Source organism: Hevea brasiliensis, chromosome 13, assembly GCF_030052815.1.
Source record: "Hevea brasiliensis isolate MT/VB/25A 57/8 chromosome 13, ASM3005281v1, whole genome shotgun sequence".
In the NCBI taxonomy this organism is placed as follows: domain Eukaryota; kingdom Viridiplantae; phylum Streptophyta; class Magnoliopsida; order Malpighiales; family Euphorbiaceae; genus Hevea; species Hevea brasiliensis.
This window is the reverse complement of record NC_079505.1, coordinates 68,032,027-68,058,653: the sequence shown is the minus strand read 5'-3', so window position 1 is coordinate 68,058,653 and position 26,627 is coordinate 68,032,027. Positions and strand designations below refer to the sequence as shown.

General features: G+C 33.8%; 2 protein-coding genes and 1 non-coding gene across 4 annotated transcripts; all 3 read right to left on the bottom strand.

Moving 5' to 3' along the window:
- Positions 1-5,947: 5,947 nt before the first annotated feature.
- LOC110654919 (ubiquitin C-terminal hydrolase 22) lies at positions 5,948-10,656 on the bottom strand. Its single transcript, XM_021811050.2, has 3 exons — positions 9,443-10,656; positions 9,076-9,200; positions 5,948-7,197 (listed from the first exon to the last, which is right to left on the bottom strand). The coding sequence occupies exons 1-3, from the start codon at positions 10,321-10,323 to the stop codon at positions 6,425-6,427; spliced, it is 1,779 nt and encodes a 592-aa protein (XP_021666742.2). The 5' UTR covers positions 10,324-10,656; the 3' UTR covers positions 5,948-6,424.
- Positions 10,657-12,889: 2,233 nt separating this feature from the next.
- Positions 12,890-15,068, bottom strand: LOC110654920 (actin-related protein 2/3 complex subunit 3). 2 transcript variants are annotated; one of them, XM_021811051.2, is made up of 4 exons: positions 14,850-15,068; positions 14,477-14,585; positions 14,100-14,369; positions 12,890-13,162 (listed from the first exon to the last, which is right to left on the bottom strand). In XM_021811051.2, the coding sequence occupies exons 1-4, from the start codon at positions 14,862-14,864 to the stop codon at positions 13,020-13,022; spliced, it is 537 nt and encodes a 178-aa protein (XP_021666743.1). In that variant the 5' UTR covers positions 14,865-15,068; the 3' UTR covers positions 12,890-13,019. The 2 variants fall into 2 exon arrangements, with proteins under 2 accessions (XP_021666743.1, XP_021666744.1); XM_021811052.2 differs by having other exon boundaries at positions 14,862-15,066.
- A 6,340-nt stretch (positions 15,069-21,408) lies between these two features.
- Positions 21,409-21,482, bottom strand: TRNAR-UCG (transfer RNA arginine (anticodon UCG)). Its single transcript has one exon. It is a non-coding gene; the product is annotated as a tRNA-Arg (tRNA).
- Positions 21,483-26,627: the final 5,145 nt, after the last annotated feature.

Genomic DNA, 26,627 nt, shown 5'->3' with positions numbered 1-26,627 from the left:
TAGTTAGACTTTATTTTTCACCCACAATTTTGTATGGACTAGTCTGATTGTGAAAATATTGAAGATGAAAATTCATTTTATCTATCTCAACTTGTAATTGTGATTTAACTTTGCATATTTCTTCATCAGTATTTCATTTTAATTCAGCTGAGCGCACTTTCGGGATTGATAAATCGTGGAATCTACAATATGCTTCCATCTCACAACGTATCTTCTATAATCTCTTCCATTCATATTGTAGAGATATTGTAGCTCTACCAAAATCAATAATATTCTTAGAATGCTTCCAAATAAATATATGGTTTGCGTTGCCCATGTAAATAGGCTAATTGACAAAAGGTCTTTTATGACCATATCATGTGCATCCATTGGGATCAGTATATTTGTCTACAACATCACCACTTATGTTAACACATAACTATCCAGTTTGTTTCTTATTCAATTTTACACCAATGTTTATCCTACTCATATTACCTGTTACATGAGCAAAAAAATTACAATAAATTTATATTAGTACATTGCAGGAATTTATTCAATTGTAAAAATTCAATTTCATTAATGACTTACAAAAATACATAAATTGATGAAATATGAAAACAACAAAATTTATTAGTGATCTACATTCTTCATATGACAGCTTTTTTTATCATGTCCTGTTTCACGACAAATTGAGCAGTGGCTCATTGATTTCTCCCCCAATTTTCCCTGAAGCTTCTATCCATTTTGTTCTTTCTTCTAGTAGACTTTGGCCTGCCTTTCTGCCTTATCCTTATTGAGTCAGGAACAAAAGGATCGCCATCTGCTTCTGGCCAAGAAGCTGGATCTCCAAGAGCATGAAACATTAACTCATAGCATTTCCATGTTCGTTCCAACTTATAATAATCAGACACAAATTGCTCATAATCTATTGCTCTGTATTGACATGCTGCAATGATATGATTACACGGGATTCGCATCTCTTGAAATTTTCTATAACTACAAGTTTGATCATTTAGCTTAACCACCTAATTATGACTAGTCCTCACTTCAAATTCACCAGAATTGGTGTTGAACACATGGACATGATGTCCGTTTGCTTTTTGTACATTTTCTTGTAAAATTTTGCTACACAATTGCGTGAACTTAAAACCCATTTATTCTTGTTTCCAAAACATCGTGCGTCGTGCATCAAAATACTCCATGCATTGGTAAAAAATTTTTTCTACCATTGCAGTTATTGGTAACGCACGTAATCCTTTAAGTAGTCTGTTCACCAACTCCACAGTGTTTGTCATCATCGAACCATACCTTTTGCCTCCGTTGTGAGACCAAGTCCACTTTTATAAATCTATCTTCACTACCCAATCATATGTTTCTTGATGCATTTGTCAAATTTTATTCATTGATTTGTAAAATTTCTTCTTTTAGTTTTGATGCGCTGTAATAATAAATAACGACAAATTTTGTAATCAATTATTAGGCAATATTTTCACTATGACTAAATGTTTAAAATACATAACATTTTTTGTACTAACCTACCTTACGTAGCACTTCTTTCATTACTGAATTCTTAAATGTGGTATTATAATTGCTTAAGACATGTCGGATGCAAAACCAGTGATGAGCTGCAGGAGGTTGCCACCAATTATCCTGCATTGCCTTTATAATCCTTTTGTGCCTGTCTGATATGACACATATATCTTCCCGGTCAGTGATAAATACTCTTAAACATTTCCTAAACCAGTCCCAATTCCTTCTGCCTTCACAATCAATAATAGCCTACACAATGGGAAATATATGGTTATTTCCATCTTGGGTTGTTGCACAAAATAAACACCCCTTATACTTCCCGTACAGAAATGTTGAGTTAATGCATATAACAAGCCGCCAATGTTTAAAACCCTCGGTTAATTGTTTGAATGAGCAAAACATTCTGTCAAAAACCTTGTAGTCTAAAACTAAATGATTATTCATAAATAATTCTTCATCTTCAATGAGGACAGAAGATTCAGGGTTTTGCTTATATAATGCTGTCATGAATCGTCTTAACCAACTATAAGATTCTTCCCAACCTCCAAATATCTTTACAATTGTCATATGTCTTGCCTTCCAAGTTTTCCTATAGCTCAGTTCATAACCAATCTTGTCTTTTAATTCAGCTTGTAAAGCTGAAATCTTTACACTTGGTTGTTCTTCAACTATAGGCATAATGAAATGACAAATGAATTTCGAATCCAATTTGCAATGATCCTTTGACATGGCTCGATTTGAACACGTATGGGGTCCATTGTAACGAGTAATTTTCTAAATATCTAAACCTTCCTGCTGGGATGCCCGCATTCTCCACTGACAATTACTATTCTTATCACTGCATCTATAGAACTACTTTTGGTCTCTTCCTTGTAAAAGTCACGGTGTCTTAATATGTGATTTTTCTGAACAGCATTTTTAACAGCCTCTTTTGATGGAGATAACATACCAACTTCAAACTCGCTTGACTCATCCCAAAGCGAAGAAGATGGCGATTTTGAAAACGTTTTAGCAGTTAACAACGAAAAATCAATTTTCGAATAAGGTGGAGGAGCCATTTGACACATTAGTGTTGTAATAATCAACCAAATTGAAATCAGCACCATAATCATCATTATCTTTGTCATCATTGTAACACAAAAATTCATCTTCATCTTCTAAATCTTTATCATCTACCTAATTGACGCAATAATCATTGTCGTTTGATTCGTTATCGATATCCAATTGACTTGAACCAACACCATGACATTCAATTCGAATATCTCTTACAGAGTTATTGACATCATCTAAACCCTCAGGATTTTCTGATGTAATAGCATTGGATGGGCCAACTTCATCTACAACATTTACACTACCATCAGGATAGTAAATATCAACATACAATTTCATCGATTCCATACATCCTATTTGCTCAATGAAATTAAACATTATTGATACATCATCATTATTTCTTAATTTCATGCAAGCCCAATTCAAACACCTCTGCTTAGTTTGGGTTTCCTAAAAATGATACGCTCAATGAATTTGTATTCTTCTACCAAGGAAATTGTTCGTACTATGCCCATCGCGAGATTTGTAAATTTTAATCTACAACCAATACTAAGCACAGCTGATCTACTCCCACAATAATTGTATCCATCATCACCCATAACAATATCGTTATCCCAGTATACAGTACCATAACATGGAATTGACATATTTACATGTAAAAATAACATTTCTTACAATTTGTAATGTACATTTAAAATATTACATAAGCACAACATAGATATTAAAAATGAAAAATTCAATACCATTTCAGACAATTGCATCACTGAATGGATAAGGCCAAAACGAAACATATTATACTTTACTTTTCAATTAAACCAATCGGATCAATATGCTCAATAATATATAATTTAACATTATTATTTGTAACAATTTTTTTAGATTGATTCACATATATATAAATTAACTATTAACTAAGCAATAAATATAAATATATTATAAAATTTAACTGATTACTGACTTTTTTTTTCATAAAAAAGGGCGATCAATTGCAATCCCTTTAAACTTGAAAGTCTTTTAAATCCACCAACTTTACTTCTTCCATAATTAATTTACATGTACACATAAAAAAATTATTTTATTTTTCTTCATTCTTTTATCTTCAATTCAATATTATTAATTTAAATTTACATAATCAATAATATAAAAAGTAAAAATAAAATTAATTACAATTGCTAATGATATACTATTTATACATAAAAAAGTAAATTTATCATATATACATTTTATTCTCTTTTTCTAAATTAAATAACATATTCACTATTAAATTACATAATTAAATTTTTTTATAATAATTTAAATTTAAATATTTTAAACATAAGATATATTACAAACATATAAAAAAAATCATTTCAATCTATTTTTTTAACTAAAAATATTTTTAATTATTTTTTCCTAATTTCAATTTTACAGCATAAAATATCATTTTCACTAATTTTTTTCTACCACACTACTAAATTAGGCATAAAAAAAAATACATATATAGATTTTATCGTATTTTCCTAAATCTAACAATACATTGAGAATTATACTACATAATTAAATTTTTACAATATTATGAATTTATCTCATGTTTATTTTAAATATATTATAAAAATATGATATCATTTTTCTTAAAAAACATGTAATATATTATCCATAAATTTACAAATTGCTTTTACCAAAAAATATGTTACACAATAAAAATAAAATTATCTCTATTTTTTTTCACTTATTGTATTTTTAATATATTTTCATTATTTATAAATAAAAAAAATCATTTTATATTGCTTTCACCTATTTTTGCCCTCAAAAAATTTATCAATACGTATTAAAATTAATAATAATATTTTTTTCTATTTTCAAATAGTTTATTACCTTCTTTATACATAATATCATATTTTATAACTAATAATTTTTTCTAATTTAAATTTTCTAACATAATATTTAATTCTCACCAATAATTTTTTTTTATTGATTCAAATTCTTAACCACACTATCTCAACTATAACATAATATTTTATTTCACTATTAAACTTTAAAAATGTTTTACTACTACAAACATTATCTTTTTTAACGTTAAATTTATCACTAAACATAATTAAAAAAAATATACCTTCAATTTTTGATAGGGAGAGAGCACTAAAAAGGAGAGATTTTTTTTTTTTTTAACTAACACTAAAAGGGAGAGAGCACTAAAAGAGATAGGGAGAGAACACATTTATAAGGGAGTATACTAGACTGAGCGCAGGGAGCGGGTAACCAAGGGCAGTTGGGCCCTCCCCATAGTGGTAACATGCCGCCTACCATTAGATGCCAAAACAAGTTTTATTCACTTTTTTTATATTACTCTATTTTTAATAAATAAGTCTATGAGAGAATATTCTTGTATCAGATTGACAATTAATCACTACTCTAAGTAGAGTCTGACTGATAAATTTATTTTTAAATTTTTTTTTATTTCAATTATTATAATTTTTTTATTTACTTAATCACTACTTATATTAGAGTCTACCTGATCAACACATTACTTGGGACAAGACAATATAGTACACTAACTGAGAGAAGATTTGGCGGCTGGGTGCTTCCTTGGGTAGCACCTACTGGCTGCCTGCACATTTTGGTTTTTTTTTTTATCATTTCAGTCCAACAAATTACATTTCAATCCAAAATTAATTATATTTTAATCTAATCCACACGCGCTGACCGAGGTAGGAGAATCTGATAGCTGATCACTACCTTGGGTAGCGCCTTCTGCCACTGCCCTGCTGCCAATTTTTTTTTTATTTCAATCCTTGTAAATTATTCTTTTTACTTTTTTACCCCTTAACCGCTACTTATACTATAATCTACCTCTCTCTCCACCAGCTCAACACTATCCACACCCTTTTGATAAGTAAATTACATGAAACCTCAACACTATCCACACCCTTTTGATAAGTAAATTACATGAAACCATAATTTTCTCCACATTAACGTGTTATTTATAAATTAATTATTAAAATTTAAAATAATTTTATCATATAAAATTTTAAAATTTATATATAATTTTATATTACATCTTTAAATTAAAGATAACTCTATTACACCTCTTCAAGTTCAAAAAAGCTATTGAAATTTATCGCCTACAATTTACAAAGGTCATCGTCGTAACACAGTGCATATGCCAGACGTCACCCTTTAATAACGAGCTTGTGAGTTGCTAATTTGCTGTGCATTTCTTTTAGGGAAACACTTTCAGCTCCCTTTTAGCTCAAAGAATAGCAACCATAACAAGTGTTAAAACAAGAGAGAGAGAGAGAGAGACAGAGGGAGGCCACAGTGATGCATCAATTCTTTAGTTTTAGCTTATGAGCAACTACGAACAGGCACACGCACAAACCAAGCATCAAAATCTTAGAAGAAAAGAAAATAAGAAAAGAAAATAAACTCATATCAGATTTTCATATGCCATTTAAGGAAGATTAGTACACTGTTGAACTACACTCCCAAGCATTGCAACTGCTGAGAGGATCCATGAGAAAAAAAGAATCAACCCACCAACAATACTTGAATGAGCCGGGGAAAAAATCCCTCGAGGGAAAAATTTTAAATCAGGAACCAATTTAGAAAAATCCATACCTTCATAAAAATTAATTTTCCAAAATGTTGAAGTGCCTCAAAAATTCAGGCTCACGTTATGTTCCAAGTATAATAAACCGTGACTTGAAGAACTCAAATAAAGTGTGATGCTTCAGCTTCGCTGATTGGCAGAACAGCTTTCCAACATTTGTTTCCTTGGCATATAAAATTAGCCATGACATCTACTGATGTAGACTTTGTCCACCATGACTTCATTCATTACTTTTTCCCAGTGCAGCAGAGTCAACCACCATTTCTGGTCATTATATCATGAGACTGCCCGGTTCTCACTTGCTTTGTAATAAAGCATCTTCTGTACATAAAACATCATGTAGCCTTGTGCAGCCCTCACAATATTCTCATTGACTTGAGTAACCCAAGCATCATCACACTTGTACCATTGATTACTTAGGCGTAAATAGGTCACATAGTGACCAGCATCAAGTTTACCTGTGTGCGTGACAACAGCAAACAACTCAAACTCTGATGACATCTCATTTGAAGCATCTGGTTCGTCTCCATCGAATGGGAAAATCCTATTGCCAAATCGATTTCTCAAGATGGAAGAAGAAAGATAAGGTGTCATGTCCAATGAAAAAGGGAATTGCAAATAACGATCAACCTTCCTTGACATTTTCCTAATCGAAGAATGCTCAAATCTTTTGATGTGGAAACAAGAAACCAAAGGAAGCTTTCTTATAGACATCTGTTTGAGAGACTCCTGCCTCACCTGACATTGTTGGCAAAAGAATTTTTGGTCAGCCCCCAATCTCTCAGGCCTAGTAAACCGGTCCAAACACCCCATAAGAGTAGATATCCCACAGTTTTGGCCTGGATTCATGCCATCCACCTCACCATTGCAAGAATGATGAGTCTTTGTAGATACTGACTTTGAAGAACCCCCTTGGTGAGGTTCTAAATCCAGTGAGATGTCCACACATGGGTCGTATGTTGTGGATGTGAAACCACAAGTCATACACATCACATCGGATCGCAAGATACCAGAAAAAACTCTATGTGCAATACAACAGTCTCCATGGCCTGCACTTCCAAAAACTCGGTCATCAAGAACGATTCATAGGATAGCACTTAACAAACTAAATTCAGTAAGGGAAGTGCATAGAAGGTAATGCAACATCATTTTTAGAAACACAGCACAAGATAAGATCCAATTATAAACACAACACAGCTTTTTATTAGAAAAATAATAATAATACTAATTTATCATGGATGAATAGCATTTTTCAACTTCTTGACTGTAACTGTAACAAAGCCACTAGAATTAAAATTCCCTTTCATCAGAAAATTGGTAATAGATGTTTGTAAAAAACTTTTGACTGGAACAGCAGTGCAGTGAATTATCATCTCAGCTGCTGTTATCGGAGACTAATAAATTCATCACTTCTGTATTTTTAACTTCCAAAATGTGCAACACAAACAAGACAGCTCATTACATTTTATATCACATTTAACATCACTATCTATTTCCAACCAGCAAAATAAATAACTAACAACAAATTAGAAGAGGATAGGTAAAGCATATTTGCCAAAAGATTGAAAACTATAAGAATTCAAGGATGGTCGAAGCTTGGAATGAAATATGCTTGTAGCTGACAGTATATCTAGACCAAGAATATTACATTATGTCTGTCAATAAAACAACTCAACAAGGGTCACAAAGAAAGTGTGACACAAAAGCAGTATGAGAATTGAAATTTTCCAAAGCATAAACAAGAAGCTTATGCTGAATGAGGACCTAATGAACCTTCTTTGTTATTCTGGGATTGGGATCAACTTTGTAATGAGATAAGACCCTAAGAATCAAAGCTAGGATTAACATGAGTATTATAGGTGAGAATCCTATCATTAAACCAAGTAGGCTATGAAAAAGTCGACTTACTGGAGTAAAGCAGATGACATCATCAAGTCTGCATGTTGATGTTGAGAATTAGCCCTAAATCTGGGAGCACTTGTCAACTCCTAGGGCAATGACAGAGACCTAAACCCACACCCTGCAGTTAAAATTTATAACCTTGTGAATCTTTCACAGTATTTTGGATCATTTTGATCAAAGAGAATTACTACAAATAGAAAAGTGAGGTCATTAGTAGCTTAAGAGAACTCTAGGTGATCTTTAAGCTTTAGCACGTTGACCGCTTTCATTTATGCTACATGACCTAATAATCACTCCTTCTGGTGCCTAAACCAAAGTGAAATGCAGGATGTGCTCCAAAGCCTTCTAAGGGTTCCCTCATAATGTTAGCCACCTAAACACTAACAACAAGAGAATAAGACATCCTAAGGTTAACCAATGCAGAACAAAATCATCATATACTTTTCAGAAAATGACCTAACTTAACACTTCATTAAATATGACAGCATACTTCAGGGCTACAAATATACTCTAACTCTTTTCTTTAATGGATCAGAAAATTCAAGTGGCACCGAACAAAACTAGATTGTCCAACACAATTTTGGTCTAAAAGTAACAGTACCATACCATCATCGCATGATTATCATGAAAGCTTCATTACTAAACTTTTCATAAATTATGTTTACTGAAACAACCATGTCTTAGAGAAGATAAGAATAGAAATAAGGAAATTAAAGTTCCAACAAAACCCAGTCAATACACCCTTGCACAATGCACGAGAAGAAATGGGCCCCACATCAACAGTCCAATCAACACATTATGTTGTTTCTAATACTATTACTGAGGTAATTATCACAAAATGAAACACCGGAAACTACCATATCCACAATCCGCATGTGCTGGCACAAGTGCACAATACAATTTACAGTAGCATTTTTTCCCTAAGTTGTGACAATTACGCTACTAACGAAAGTAACTGGCACACTTGATGTGGCATAGACATCTGGCATAAAGCGTCAGAAAAAAGAACAAAACAGAATCTTTACCTTGACTGTGGGGCTTGTGTCGATCCTTCTCCACATTTTCATGGATCCCATCAAGCATAGAGATGAAAAATTCATGGGCATCCTGTTGTTCGTAACTTGCCAAGTTAGACGCGTGTTGCCACCAACTGCAACCAATATAATTCAAACCAATGAGAGGAAGGAAATATCTCAGGAAATGTATCCAATCACCCAAAGGAAAAAAAAAATTACAAAGCTTTAAAAGATCAGATCAAGAGGAACATTAGTTCCAACTGCAGCAGCATATACAAATTGTCTAATAAGAACAGAAAACTAAGATTTTCCCGCCCTGAAAAACAAAAGAGGCAAAAAAAAGTTGAAAACTTTAAATTGCAAATGTGAGATGTACCTGTATAAAAACTTTGCGGGGCTATAAGGCTTCCGATCCCCGGAAAAAACAGCTGAAAACATCGCATCCATGTCACAAGCCAAACACAACCTCGCATTCTTGTTCCCATGACCATCAGCAGTACCCACATTCCTCTTCCCACCAGCGTTACTATTGGAAACGCCATTCTTCTTCTTACAATAGTACCTGTTATGCCGATCGCTCAAGAAATAATTCCTCAACGGCGGCGTATGAAGCAATGCCTGAAGCACCGAGTTCATAAAGCAAGTGTTTCCCAGGTTATTCAATCCTCGCAAGCCTCGCGGCAAATCAGACCCGTTTTCCAGCGGACTCGAGCCGGTCTCCATCAACACACGGTCCCTGATATCAGGAGACCAGGGCCGGTAATCGACTCTCCGTCTTTTACGGAGATTTTCGGGTTTTGCCGATTGGATTGTGGCTGATTTGAGTGTGGCGGTTTGGGATAAGACCACCGCGGCATCGAAATCCCGGTCGTAGACCTGATCGCGGCACGCACAGCAGAAGATCTCCGCGCGATCAACGTCCACCGCGATCTCATGGCCTGGAGGCATGGAAGTGGCATGCGCAGCCGCGTGGGATGGTCCGGGAGGCGCGTGGCAAGAGATAGCCGCGCATGCCAAGCAAGCGTAAAGCCGGGGCCGCGCAGACTCTCCGCACGCGCCGCAGCGAGGAACCTCGGAGGGGTCCCGGCGTATAGCTGCCCGTCCGCCCGGTGGTTTCACCCGGAGACAATCTTGGAGGGCCCGGAAGGGCTTGGAGCCGTTCCGGGCACGGAACTCGGCTAAGTGGGGACAAGGAGGAGGGAAAATCTGGGTGTTGAACCGGTGGTGGTGGTGGTGATGGTTGATCTTTGATGACATGGGTGGAGATTAGGGTTGTATGGCGGTGGCTGACGGTGGAAACCCTAGATTTGTAGAACATAAGGTTCATGGATGAAGAGATCAACGGCTAGGATTAGACGGAGCAGAGTGTGGGAGCATGGAGAATAATGAGGATGATCTGGTTAGTGAGGGTACCTGTTTGGTAGAAGAGTAATGTTTCTGTGTCCTAATGAGATATTGTGTTGTGGGCTCACTTTATTTTCTCTTCTTTTTTAAGGGCCAATTTTTTTTGTATTTGTTTTCTCTCAATTCATTTTCTTTAAAAAAATGAGAAATCATAGACTTAAGAGGAAGAAGACCAAGGCAGGTGAGACTATAAGAAAGAGAAAAAAATATATATATCTAATTGGGTGGACACATATATTTATCAAATGGTTGTAATACATTTCTTTATGTTGGGCCTTTGATCTCTCTTTTAATCGAAACTCTCTCTCTCTCTCTTTCGTTTGGGTTTCCTATCGACTTGCGGCCTTTCTTACCTCATCTGAGTATGAAGGACTTTCACCTTTTGTCCTGGAGAAGAATTTTGCCCTCTCAATCTCTAAGCAGAGTTCTATTTATAAATAAGGGTTATTTATGATTTTGTAGTATATTCGACTTTGAATTGATGAGGAGTTCTGTTGATCTACTTTGTTTGGGTTCATTGCCTTGTATGGATATTTACCTACAGGTCTTGTTCTTATAAGTTTTTATGCATCTCTAACTCTAGAAAAGGTTTCAGTTTTCTGGGGTTCGGTGTCTCAAGGGTCCCTAGTCGACTTCACCATTCATGGCCAACTTGTGGCTTCATCTACCAATTAAGCTTCGCCTCATCACTCTCTGCAAGTCATTAGTCCATCCTATAGTGCCATCCAACTTTCTTGGCCTCAACTCTTTCTTGCTTATAGTAACCTAGCTTTTTAGCTGTGTTTTAGGTGTCTACCACTTTTGGAGTTTCTCAGCTTGGTCTAAGAAGTTTGCTCGTTGGCTAATCTCTACTATTTTTATGCTTATTAGATGTTTCTTGGGGCAGCTCTTTGACCCGTGTACCGGCGGTGTTAATGTTAAGTTCTTTTTGTTTTTTGTCGAGTTCGAGTCCTAAACTTGTTTAAACTAGGGTTTATAATTTATCCTAAAATAAATAATTACTAATATACAATTTCAGTGGAATGAACATTTTGTTAACAAAATAAAACTTTGAAGGTGAAGTATGGGTTTTTAAATATTTAAATTTATTTGGGGAAGAGATTTTTTTTAAAGTAGGTAAAATTTTTAGAAATTTTAAAATTTTTAAAAACTTTACTTTTTCCAACAAATATTATACAAATAGATTTCGTGAATTAAGTTTGGAATAATTAAAAAAAAAAAAGTTATTTTATAATAGAACAACGAATGAACTCAAGCACAAATTGCCCTGACTTCACCAATGTTTGAGGAAAACAATCCCATAGTTCATCCCATTCCCAGTAATTCAATATTACCAAATGGTCGCTTGACTTTTTTGGGAAATTCTTTTTCCATCTTTAACAAAAGTTAAAACTAATTTTTTTCTTTTGAGAAAAAGATAACAGAAGATACACTTCATTATCAAGATAAAGAACACAAGATGAGAATAAATCCAATACAAGCTCACAATCAAGTAAAATAAAAATAAACTCAGCAGTGCTGAAATCATTTTCAAAACTATGAGATCTCAAATTTAAGTTCAATTAAAGTCATTTGTATAAAAAAAATATATTACAATGAAAATATCTTGCTGCTTGTTTGCATAATTTGATATTTGAGGCCAAAGTTTACATTTGTAAGAAGATAACAGGTTAGAGATAAATATAAAAATAATTTAAAGTATTATAAGACATTTTCTACAAATTACCACTAAAATACTGGGTTTATCCTTGACCTTGGCCTGACCTAGTTAAAACCTGCCTCCAAGTACAATGAAAATATTAACGCAGAATGTTAAAACCAGTGTTCATGTACATTCTACTCTAAGCTTCCACTAGAAATCAATTTATTGTATGTCAACTCTAGGCTGAGACTACATTTATTGGTGTCCAAGCAGATACTGATGCAAAAAAGGAAAAAAAAGGGGTTCTCACAGCTCACAGGGAATCGAATTGTACTTCTTATCAATCTGGAGCTCCGAAACATCGGAACAAACGCGCATGCCCTTTCCACAGGAGCATCTGCAGTAGCTACACCTCATTCAAATAGCAAAGAAATGAAAACCTTCCCCTCTCCAATTCCTTGTATCATATCAGTTACAATGTAGATGAACGATATGATTTAGGAAAACAACACAATACAGCCCAATGCTATCCATTACACGATATACAAACAAAGATGAAAACACAAGGCATATGTTACGTATCCTGGCATGAATCCTCCAAATTCACCTAGGCAGACACAGATACATCCCACAAATGATTTTTCATGCATAAGGCTTTTGCCTCCTTTTCCTTCAAGAAAAATGAAGAAAGAATACGAGCTTCATGCACAAAAATATATGGTCATCTAAAATGCCAAATGTGGCAGTTATGAGACAACAATGCACACAAACAAATCATTTTTCCTAATGTTTGACATGCTTGCACTCCATGATTTGATAACAGTAAATATTCACAGGTAATTGTTGTGATATTAACTAGTCTCCTATTACATGCCACTTTTCTAATAGGATATCTCTAACAAAGTACTCATAAAGCAATAACATTCACAAATTTCCTCTTAGCAAACGCCAACCACCATTTGTTTGGAGTCCCATTATGTCTATACGCAACACTCAATAATCTTCCACTTGTTTCTTCCCTTATCTGCTTCAGATAATTTCTAAACAGCTCTGCATGTAAGAATTCAAGAACACAAATATCCAAAAGAATTTAGTCCACAAAAGGTAGAAATAGTAGGCTCTTAACATGGAACCACAAAACTTCGAACTACCTTCAAAAAGGGCCAAAAACAAGGACCTTCATAGGTCAGACCTTTCAGAATTATGGTCTCGCATCAAGAATTCTCAATTACAATTATTAGAGTGAGACAAAGCAACAATATTATATGTTATTTACTCATCATATTGTGGTTCCAGAAACTATAGCTAAGAACATTTTCGTAATTTAATATGGCCAGACTTAAGAAGACTTCCTAAATGATGGTATGACAGGAACTTCAAAATATGAAACACAATCCCAATAAAGATTATATTCTAAGCAGATAAAATATTTATGGAAGGGAAAAGACGCAATCTTCATGTTTTGAGAAGTAAATCATAATGTCCATAACACAAGATGGTTACCAACATATGGGTCATTCATGAGCAACAGGACCCGAAGGCCATAATGGTGACCTGTTGCTTTAAAGGTAAATGAAGGAGCAGAAGAGAAAATTGAACTCACAATCCCTATAGTATCAAAGAAATTGACACACAAAATTAGTTTAAAGTAGTTACTTGAAAGAAATTTGGTGTCATTCAAGCAGTAAAACCAAAAAAGTGATCATTCTCTGAATTCTTGGAAAGTCCAGTTGGTTAATGCAATCATTTAAAAAACAAACAACCTTCCCCTTACATTTTGGTGCTTTGAAGCCAGATTGAAGATGAAGTCAATGTTCATTTCCTTATGACTTATTAAAATGGCAAAGGTTACCTAAAACAAGGCATGTAAATTTTGCCAACAAACTAAAGAAATTTGCAGGGTGCAAACATAATAGGAGAGATGTAACTTCAATATGTTCTCAGAATGTAACACCCAAAATAAAACTAGAATATGAATCAACTCCACCTGCTTCCTTTTGAGATTCAGGACTCACAAAAAGACCAGGAAATGGAAATCCAGATTCTCCAGGCACAGGAACCTTTTCCAGACCCAAATTAATGATTGCTTTGGTCCCTTCAGCCAATGTTCTACATCCTTCAAGCCTCTTCAAAGCCACATTGATATAGAAAGTCAAATAAATAAGAAGCTTATCAGCTGGGCTCTTAATATCGAAGTTTTTAAAGAAAACATTAGCACGGAAGAATGTGATTGCTTCATCAACTATATCAGTTCTATCTGCATAAAGACATCATCAAACATCCATAAGTTGAAGAAATCAAAACACTTCCTGAACATTCATTCAACATGATTACAAATAAAATAAAAGCAGAAGAATGTGTAACCTTGATCTGAAACTGGAGCAGGACCCTTTATATGGCTTTTCAAAGGAAGTAAAGGGCACCCACAAGCTTTTCTAATTCCTTCCTCATCCACAAAGCTAGAGTGATAAACCTGCCAAAACAATAATTTTCAAAGCACTATAGAAGGCACTCAGGTAGCAACTTCATATAATAAAAAGCAAAATCGACTCCAAGAACCAACAAACCCAAATTCTAACGATATCCAAGATAATCCCATTAAATGACTAAAACCAAAAACATTAAATATTCAATAAATGTACATGCCCAATCATTTTAGCATCACGCAATTGCTAGGCAGGAATCCAAAAGATCATATTCAAGAGATCGTAAAAATCAACCATAAGAAGAAACTAACTAGATTGGGTACCATTTCTTCTCCAAAATAATACGACTTCTTGATCTCAAGAATCAATTTAGTGAAAAGTGCAGCCAAGTACACCTGAAAGGATCATCATCAGAGCAGTGAATTACGATCTTAGAGAGTGAATTAAAGCATGTTGACGAAGACGCCTCTGAAATTAAGATAAAATTGGTATTCTAGGAGAGAGGTTCTTCACCATTCAAGCAAAGGAACACAAAAATAAAATAAAACGACGTTGTTTCTTATCACTCTCCATATTTACCATTTTACTATGCAAAGGATGTTAAAAAAAATTATTATTTAATTTTTATATTTTAATAAAATTAATTATTTGATATTTATATTTTAAAAAATACATTATTCATTTTTATATTTATTCATTTTAATAAAATTAATTAATTAATTTTTATATTTTTAAAAATATAATAATTAATTTTTATAATTAACTCTTTAATCTATCATATTATTTTTTTATAACTAAAATACGATATCCTCATCTCCTTTACTTTTTTTTTTGTCCTCTCTTATTTTTGTATCTCCATTTTTTTTTCTCTTCAATCACACTCTTTTCCATTTTATTATCTCTCTATCTTTTATCTTTTAATAGAAATCAATACAAATTATATGAGAATAAAAGTTTATAAATTCTCTTAAATTTTCAAAATGATGCATATAGAATTAAATGAAAATATTTAAATAATTTTTAAAAAATGTAAATTTAAATTTAGTTATCATAACAAAACTTTTTTTTATTTTGAAATATATTTTTAAAAATATTGTGTTTCTAAAATATAATCACTAATCAATTAGTTTTACAAAAATAAAGAAACTAAATAGCATTATTTTTAGGCCTGAGCAGTTTTCGGTGTGAATCGAAAAATTGAATCAAACCGAGCCATTTCGATTCCATTTGTTTGGTTTTTTAGTTCTATCGATACGGTTCAGTTTGAAACTTTTAGTATATTCTATTTTCAGTTCGATTCGATTTTTTAGCAGTTAAAACGGATTAAACCGAATAGTAAAATGGCCCAAGTAATTTTTTACCCTAAGATGCATAAGTCTTAAGGCTCTTATCCAATCTAATTTTCCATTCAAGTCCATCCCAAAGAATAAAAATTAGCCTAAAATATTTTCGATTTAATGCAACGGAATCGAACCGAACCGAACTGTTATTTTTTTATTTGGTTCGATTCGATTATTCTTAAATAATTGATTTAGTTTGATTTACATTTTTAAGTGATTCAGTTTTTTGATTTTTGGAGTTCGATTCGGTTCAGAACCGAAACGACCTGTAACACCCTCCCGGTAGCAACTCCGTACATTCTACTGTTCCGGTGATCGGTGTCAGTCCGGACAGCTAGAACGTTTGGAAAAATATTTAAATTAAAGTCAGGAACCATAATTAACTCAAATATTAATAAGAAAAATTTAGGAAAAATTTTTGAAATAAAATACAACCAAGTTAAACGAGCCGGTGCCCAAGCGATGGGTAACCAGAGTGAAGTTGCGGTTCTCGCAACGAGGAGCCCTAGACCCGGGGGAAAATTCATAAAATAATTTTTAGGACTCCAGAGAAGGGTCATTGAGGTTCCTATGGCATTAGAATGCCAAGAAAATATTTAGAAAAATTTTTCAATTGGTACAGACAATTTTGACCCGTTAAGCTAAACGGAGGGCATTTTGGTCATTTCGCCTTCAGAGGTGATTTTTGGCCGACTTGTCCAGTTAAGTAAATCATTATTATGATTCAAAATATGAATAAATATTGCTAAAAATTAAATTGAAAATAAGTAGAGAAGAAAAGAATAGAAAATGAGAAAAATGCCCATTTATGACATATGATGATGTCATTTACTTTCTCCCAACCAATCACCATTCAACAAGCTTTCTTAAATCACTTAAAAGAGACAAAGAAAGACCAAAAATTCTGGTCATCTTCTTCTTCTTCTTCCTCAAAACGTGACCCTCTCTTCTTCCTCCCTCCATGAAAATTTTCTTTCATTTCCTCCATTTCCCATGAATTTCCACTATAAAACCCTAGACACCTTTCATTAAAACTTGTCCATACAACTTGGGGAAGTGTTTGGCAGCCTAGAAAAGCAAAGAAAGTGGAGTTGAAGCTTAGAAAATTCTGCCCTACAAGAGGTTAGTGCTTACTTATGCAAAGATTTCTTTATTTCCATGTTAGGAACTTGAATTTAGTAGGAATTTGTAAACTAAATGGACTAAATTCATGTGTATACATACCATGGATTTCAGCTGCCCTAAGGAAGGAACAATATTGAGTGTTTTTGATGGACTTAAAGTGGACTAGAGATCATGTTTGAAGTACATAATTATGTAGATAATGACTTAGCTAGTTAACTAGGGTAACTAGTGTGAAATGGAGATGGGAATTAGGGTTTTGAGAAGTGAATATTGATCTGTGACTGTTACATGACTATCAAATGTGATGAATGATTGAGAAATGAATGGTTGAAAAATATTGAGATTTTGATATTGGAGTTTGTGAATAGATGAATATGATTATTAGAAGTGTTTTTCACAGGTTCCGAAGAACTGTTTTCTCCATTTTTAGCCGGTACTCCGCCGGATTTTCTTTAAAATTTTCGGAACCTCAAATAAATTACAATTTCAATAAATGAATTATATTTCACAAGTTATATTCAAAACTACGATAAAAATGAATTAAGATAAAATAGAGTGCTCCGGCACACTGAGTGGCATAACTTGCTCGGCTACACTGTAGTCGGGTAAGGGGTGTCACATTTAGTGGTATCAGAGCACGGTTTAGGCGTTTCTGGGCCTAGATTGAGTCCATACCATGCATTGCATTTGTAAGAGTCGAGGTGACACTAATGCAGATCTGTTTGTCTTTCTTATTTTGAATAGGATATGGACCCTTCATCACAGAGAGCAGTCGAGGAGGAAGTGGAGAGTCATGCTCCACCTGCAGCAGCTGAGACTGGGGGTAGGGGAGAACCTACTCCACCAGCTCAAGCAGAGCCTGCTCAGCCTCCACAGGCCATGTTCCAGCAAATGGCCGATTTCTTTAGACAAATGGCCGGAGTAATGCCAGCACCACCACCACCACCACCAGCTCCACAGCAGAAATCACACCTGGAAAGGCTAAGAAAGTTTGGAGCAGTGGACTTCTATGGTAAGAGAGAAGATGATTCTGTTGCAGCTGAAAATTGGTTGAACAGAACAGGCAGAATTCTAAAACAACTCCATTGCACTCCAGAGCAAAACTTGGAATTTGCTGTATCTCTGCTGCAAGATGATGCATATGAATGGTGGGACACTGTGTCCAGTGAAGTGCAGCCAGAAATAGTGACATGGGACTTCTTTCTCTCCGAATTTAAGAAGAAATATGTGGGTACTGTATACCTGGAAGAGAGAAGAAGAGAGTTTATTAACCTGAGGCAGAGGCAGCTGTCAGTGGCTGAATATGAGAAGGAATTTGTTCGATTAAGCCGCTATGGGAGGGAGATAGTCCCTAATGAAGCTGAAAGATGTAAGAGATTTGAAGAGGGACTAAATGACAACATCAAGATCCAGCTCACTGCCTTGGGAATCACTGACTTCACCAAGCTAGTGGAAGCTGCATTAAAAGTGGAGAAAGTGAGAATAAATGAACAAAATAGGAAAGATAGGCAGCGTAAGAGGGAATTTGGACCAGGACAGTCAAGTATACCAACTGATAGTAAGAAGTTTAAGGGTTCTAGTTCACAAGATCAGACACAGGGCCACAGAGGCCAGATTGGAATATCTATAGCTAGTTCCCTGGGCACAATAACAAGGGGATCAACCGGCACTGAATGTATGCATTGTGGTAGAAGACACAGAGGGGAGTGTCGATTGTTAACTGGAGAGTGTTTCAAGTGTGGGGCTACGGATCATTTCATAAGAGATTGCCCTCAGAGGAGTGGTTCAATAGCTCCGGTACAAGTTGATAGACCTTTCCCTATAGTTCAAAGGGGTAAAAGATCGGGTAGAGCAGAAATGGCTGACATTTCACAGAAGATTGTTTCTGAGACAGTTGAAAAGCCCGAAGTCAGGGTGGCACCACAAGTATATGCTATGGAAGCTCAGGAAGAGCCAAACCCAGACACTGATGAGGCGATAAAAGGAAGTGAAGAAATAAGAAGGTAGCAACTCCCCGATTACTTAAGTCAGGTAAATTTCGTCAGGTAAATTTCGAGGACGAAATTTACCTGACTTAGTAATCGGGGAGTTGCTACCTTCTTGTTTCTTCACTTCCTTTTATCGCCTCATCAGTGTCTGGGTTTGAATTAGAGGGGAAGAGTTGTAACACCCTCCCGGTAGCAACTCCGTACATTCTACTGTTCCGGTGACCGGTGTAGGTCCGGACAGCTAGAACGTTCGGAAAAATATTTAAACTAAAGTCAGGAACCATAATTAACTCAAATATTAATAAGAAAAATTTAGGAAAAATTTTTGAAATAAAATACAACCAAGTTAAACGAGCCGGTGCCCAAGCGATGGGTAACCAGAGTGAAGTTGCGGTTCTCGCAACGAGGAGCCCTAGACCCAGGGAAAAATTCATAAAATAATTTTTAGGACTCCAGAGAAGGGTCATTGAGGTTCCTATGGCATTAGAATGCCAAGAAAATATTTAGAAAAATTTTTCAATCGGTACAGACAATTTTGACCCGTTAAGCCAAACGGAGGGCATTTTGGTCATTTCGCCTTCAGAGGTGATTTTTGGCCGACTTGTCCAGTTAAGTAAATAATTATTATGATTCAAAATATGAATAAATATTGCTAAAAATTAAATTGAAAATAAGTAGAGAAGAAAAGAATAGAAAATGAGAAAAATGCCCATTTATGACATATGATGATGTCATTTACTTTCTCCCAACCAATCACCATTCAACAAGCTTTCTTAAATCACTTAAAAGAGACAAAGAAAGACCAAAAATTCTGGTCATCTTCTTCTTCTTCTTCCTCAAAACGTGACCCTCTCTTCTTCCTCCCTCCATGAAAATTTTCTTTCATTTCCTCCATTTCCCATGAATTTCCACTATAAAACCCTAGACACTTTTCATTAAAACTTGTCCATACAACTTGGGGAAGTGTTTGGCAGCCTAGAAAAGCAAAGAAAGTGGAGTTGAAGCTTAGAAAATTCTGCCCTACAAGAGGTTAGTGCTTACTTATGCAAAGATTTCTTTATTTCCATGTTAGGGACTTGAATTTAGTAGGAATTTGTAAACTAAATGGACTAAATTCATGTGTATACATACTATGGATTTCGGCTGCCCTAAGGAAGGAACAATATTGAGTGTTTTTTATGGACTTAAAGTGGACTAGAGATCATGTTTGAAGTACATAATTATGTGGATAATGACTTAGCTAGTTAACTAGGGTAACTAGTGTGAAATGGAGATGGGAATTAGGATTTTGAGAAGTGAATATTGATCTGTGACTGTTACATGACTATCAAATGTGATGAATGATTGAGAAACGAATGGTTGAAAAATATTGAGATTTTGATATTGGAGTTTGTGAATAGATGAATATGATTATTAGAAGTGTTTTTCACAGGTTCCGAAGAACTGTTTTCCCATTTTTAGCCGGTACTCCGCCGGATTTTCTTTAAAATTTTCGGAACCTCAAATAAATTACAATTTCAATAAATGAATTATATTTCACAAGTTATATTCAAAACTACGATAAAAATGAATTAAGATAAAATAGAGTGCTCCGGCACACTGAGTGGCATAACTTGCTCGGCTACACTGTAGTCGGGTAAGGGGTGTCACACGACCGAATTCTCCCCTAGTTAGTTTTCAAAATATAGGATCCAAAATTAATTTATGTTACTAAAATAGAGGTCTAAATAAAAGTTTGATAGACATTGACCAGTAAAAAATTTTATGAATGGAATAAATAATTTATCGGATAGAAATTAAAAATATTAAATAGTGTATTTTTTATAATATAAAAATTAAATAGTTAGTTTTATTAAAATAAAAAATTAAATAATAATTTTTTTATAAAAAAAATTGGATGGATGATTTTTAAATTATAAGTTTTAAGTCTTAACCTATCATATTTTATAATTTTTTTAAAAAAAATTATATATAAATATGATGGATTAAATTATTTTAAATAAAAATAAGAAGAATTAAACGGTGAGTTTTAATAAATTTTAGATATTAATTTTTTTAAAGATTGATTAACTTTTAATTTATTAAAATAAAATTGACAAAACAAAAAGTTATGAATAAATTTATAAAATATGAAAAGTTTGAGTATTATTATTATTATTTTAGAAAATATTTTTTAAAAAATAATATATCTCATTATGAAAATTAAAAGCAAATCGTAAATGGGGGAAAACGGAATTTAAAAAAAAAATTATGGCTATAAGGTTGAAATTTGTTTTTTAAAAAATGGCAGGAATAAAAAAAAAATACTTTAGTACTTAGCAGAGGAACGGAAAGGAAAAAAAATAATAAATGGAGAAAAAATAAATAAGGGTGCAGAAAAGGGAAAAAAATATATTTATTATTAAAAATGATTACAACGACCACAGTGGGAGTCGAACCCACGACCTTTTGATCCGAAGTCAAACGCGCTAATCCACTGCGCTATGCGGTCGGTGATGGCCCTTGTATCGTAACAATATTTATATTAATAACATAAATGGATTAATCAAATTAGATATAATTGAATTGTTTTCTCTTTAATCATAGATTATGATTATAAAGAACTTAAAAAGCAATAAACTACATTGCTATATGTCATTATTTATTATTGTTACATAAAAAGAAATTATCTTATTAATTTTGTGAACATTTTGCATATGGAAATTTCATCTCTTTCAAGAGATTTGGTTAATGAACAATCTTTATGTAATATTGTATCCTTCACTCTCGATCTTGAAACACGATTCCTGTAATTCATTAGATTATACTGAATACAGATTCTTTTACTTTTTTCTAACATTAGTGTACTATAGACATTCCTACATGCTCATAATTCTATCATGACTTGGCATGGGTTACCTAAGTTAATCCAACTATCGTTGACATATACACTTCATAGCATTATTTAACTAGAATTATATCACTTACTTTCCACACAATTCATGCATTAAAAATATGTCTCCTATCAAGTATGAAATTCAAATTTAAATGTTTAGTGAAGTCATTTTTCACCTAGTTTTATGTTTATTAAGTTAACCATCAGAGTGGACTCCTAGCATAGGCAAGGCTTTCCTTTCTCGAGTCTTCTTTGTGTTTATAAGTGACTCTTGGTCTAGGTGACTCTTGATCAAGCCCCATCAAGAATTGAAAATCATTTGTCATTAATTTGTATAGTGAGTGTACACTTAGTTTCTACAATCTCACTTTGATAATCACAATACTTAAGTCAACAATACATCAATACTTTTAGCTACTTTGAACAATCCTCATAATGAGGATGGCTTGCCTATTAAACAAGCAAGGTCAACACTTATTGCTTTAAATGAAGCAAAAAATCAAAATAATAAATGTTGTCCCTTGTAGCAACCCAAGAGGAGGAGTGAATTAGGTTCTAATTGTAAAATTAAAGACTAAAAGAAATTTAAACACAAAGAAGAGTAGAGGAAAAATAATGACACAAGAAATTTATAGAGGTTCGACTATCCCAAACCTACGTCCTCTCTTTAAGGCCCTCCTTGAGAGTTAACTCCACTAAAATTCTTCTTTGGGTGAAGAATAAACCCCTTACAATCACCACAAGAGCAACCTCTTGCTCTTTTACAAATCCCTTTACACTCAAGAGCTATTTAAGGCTCTATCACACTCAAAATTACAATAAGTGCTCACAATAATCTTGAATAAACTCTCAGAACAAAGAATTTACAACTCAAATATCAAGTTCTCAACATTAACTATGGTAGCTCAAATTCTAGAGAGAGAGAATGAAGAAAATCTTTAGAACACAATAAATTTCTAAAAAGATTGTTGTTGTAAAACTTGTTTCCAGTCATAAATGGTGCCTATTTATAGTTTTTGCAAGAAAATAATAGTTGAGGTGCATTAAATGCTAAACTAGCCATTCAACCACTCAAAACTCTGTCTTATCGAGTTGCAAAAACCCAGGTTCGGCTGTCGATGTTATTTACTTCTGTTGCCAAAGATTAGAGCACCAAAAAATAGTTTTTGAAAAGTCACTTTCAGCTACCAGAGTGCTCTCTAAATAAAATGGCTTTTAACGCTTAAAAACCAAGATTTAAAGAATGAATTTCGGCAACTGAAATTCCTACTTTCGGCTGCTGAAGTACTCTCTGGACAAAAAGTGTCAAAAGGGCACTTAGGCTTCGAAAATGCATAACTTTTTTACTGGAACTCAGATTTTCGATCCGTTTGAACCATTGAAAAGCTAATTTGATAAACTTTTTAATGAAAACACTTTCAAAAACAAATTTGCATATCTCAAATGTGAAAATTTCATTTTACTTCCCCTTGGTCAAGAAAAAGTTATAAGTAAAGATACTAAGAAATTAAGAGTTTAAAAAACTCATAACTTTTTGATCCAACCTCAGATTTTTAATTCGTTTGAACCATTGGAAAGCTAATTCAATGTATTTTACAACTAAAATACTTTTCAAAATTAATTTTGCATTTTTGAAAAATTTATTTAATTTTCTCTTGATAAAGAATTAGGTGAAAACTAAGTTAAACAAGATATTCTTAATATCATCTAGACTTGAGCCAACACAATTAATAAAATGAGATTTACAAGATATAAAATAAATAAAAGTTACATTGTAGGGTCTCATAAAAATTTGCTTCCTTATCTTGCTCTTTCTTAACCTTGATTTGAAGTAATTTGACAATTTTGAATCTAAGGCCTATAAACTCAATATAAACACTTCCAAAGTATATTAGTAGCACACTAATTGTTTATTATCATCAAAACATGGGTTAAGACACCTAGGTCCAACAATCTCCCCCTTTTTGATGATGATAAACAATTAGTGGATGATGAAAAATTAAGCATAAGTGAAGTGTATGTTTTTCAGAAATTCTCCCCCTTAATGTACTCCCCCTTTCAAAAACAATTTGTGCCTTAATAAATAGAATTTGGAGAGCACATAAGAGAGGCTTTGACTCAATGAATGCAATGCCATGAGTCCTAGGTGAATGATGATGCAAAGTTATTTTTATATCAAAAACAATTCAGAATATGTATCAAAGGATTATCAAGAAGCATCATATAAATATGACTAAAACTTGTATCCCACTAAAAGCCAAGTAATCATGTTTAAAGCCTAAAATTTTGAACTAATTTTGAACTTTTCATCCACTAGTTATAAATCTCCCCCTTTTGGCATCATCAAAATACACTCTAAAAGGAAAGACATACAAAAATTATGGTATCATTCAAAGGCTTACCACAGTGCCAAAAGCTTAAGCTTTTAGCATCATTGTCAATTCAGTAAGCATTTCAAGGATAACTCCAGTTAGAAGGTTTACATTTGAGCACAGAAAGTGATACCATTAAGGTGGTTATATGGTAGCTAAGCAAATGTGCATAATTAACTTGATTTGAAACTGAACATGAGTATAATTATGTCATTGAGACACTTAGAACACATGTATAGTGTATGCTAAATCTAAAGGCAACATAACAATTATTCTAAAGAATAGCCTACAAAGAGCTAAGAAGACTATAATACAAATTTACTAATTTCATTTTCATAGGACTTGTAAAACCATCAAGGAGTCTATTCAAAGCATCAATAGAATTTTGGTAAATAACCTTCATGGAACAATCAAGGAAAACAATCTAAATTAATGAGGAATGGTATTGTGATCATATGGCAGCCAAAAATCGGAAACTAATATTTTGTTCATGTGAACAGTAATGTGAACAGTAAATCACAATCTCAAGCATCAAGGTTGTCAAGCATGCCTAATTCTCTCTTAATGAAATTAAACCTATCCTCCCACAAAGGTTTTGTAAAGATATCAGCTAATTGGTGATGTGTATCAACAAACTCAAGAATAACATCACCGTTCAATACATGATCACATATAAAATGATGTTTAATGTTTATATGGTTAGTTCTAGAATGTTGTATGGGGTTCTTGATCAAATTGATTGCACTTGTGTTATCACATTTAATAGGAATGTGATCAAGAGATACTTTGAAGTCTCTCAATTGTTGCTTGATCCAAAGTATTTGGCTGCAACAAAGACCTATAGCCACATATTTGGCTTCGGCTGTGGAAAGTGCAATCGAGTTTTATCTCTTGCTACACCAAGAAACTAAAGAGTGTCCTAGGAGTTGACAAGTACCTGAGGTACTCTTCCTTTCAAGGATGCTTCCAGTAAAGTCGGCATCCGAGTAGGAACATAAATCAAATGATGCATTTCTAGGATACCATAGACCTAAATGCAATGTACCATTTAAGTATTTGAGAATACGTTTAACAGCATGCAAATGAGACTCTTTAGGACATGATTGAAAACGTGCACATAAACATACGGAAAACATAATGTCCAGTCTACTAGCTGTGAAATATAAAAGATTACCAATCATACCTCTATAGAGCTTTTCATGAATCGATTTTCCTTTTTCATCCTTGTTAAGTTTGGTGTTTGCGCTCATTGGAGTTCTACTTGGCTTGATATTCTGCATTCCAAATCTCTTGATCAATTCTTTGGTGTACTTGGCTTGGTTGATGAAGATGCCATCCTTAGCTTGCTTGATTTGAAGCCTAATGAAGAACTTGAGTTCTCCCATCATGCTCATCTCAAACTCACTCTTCATGGTATTAGCAAACTCTTCACACAAACACTCATTAGTAGCACCAAGTATAATATCATCAACATATATTTGTACAACAAGGATATCATTTACATGATTTTTAACAAAAAGAGTTGTATCAACTTTTCCTTTTGAAAAATCATTTTGCAAAAGAAAGTTACTAAGCCTTTCATACCAATCTCTAGGAGCTTGTTTCAAACCATACAAGGCTTTAGTCAATTTAAAAACATGGTTTGGAAACTCATGATTTTTAAAACCAGGAGGTTGCTCAACATATATCTCCTCATCAATAAAACCATTTAGAAAAGCACTTTTAACATCCATTTGGAAAAGCTTAAAATTCATGTATGATGCATATGCAAGCAAGATTATAATGGCTTATAATCTAGCTATGGAGGCAAAGGTTTCATCATAGTCAATGCCCTTCTCTTAGTTATAGCCTTTGGCTACTAACCTAGCTTTGTTCCTAGTTATGTTTCCATCCTCATCTAATTTATTTCTAAACACCCATTTGGTGCCTATGGATGGATGGTCCTTTGGTCTAGGAACTAAGGTCCAAACCTTATTCCTTTCAAACTGACTGAGCTCCTCTTGCATTGCAAGTACCTAACTCTCATCATTAATGGTCTCATCTATGTTCCTAGGCTCTATTTGAGAAATGAATGCAAGGCTATTACATATATTTCTAAGAGAGGATCTAGTTGTTACCCCTTTTGATGTATCACCAATGATTAGGTCTTTAGGATGATCCTTCTTAAATGTCCAATTTTTGGGTAGATCTTGTTGAACTTCTTGATATGGAACTGGTTGACCTTGTTGCTTTTGAGGCTCAACTTGATCAACTCCCAAGTCCTTCAAAGGATCTTCCATGTGTTGATCTTGAATTCCACTAAATTGAGGATCTTCAAGAGTCAACTCATCAAGATTACCTACAATATCATCATCACAAGAAATATCCTTTCTAGGACCAAGGGGTTAGC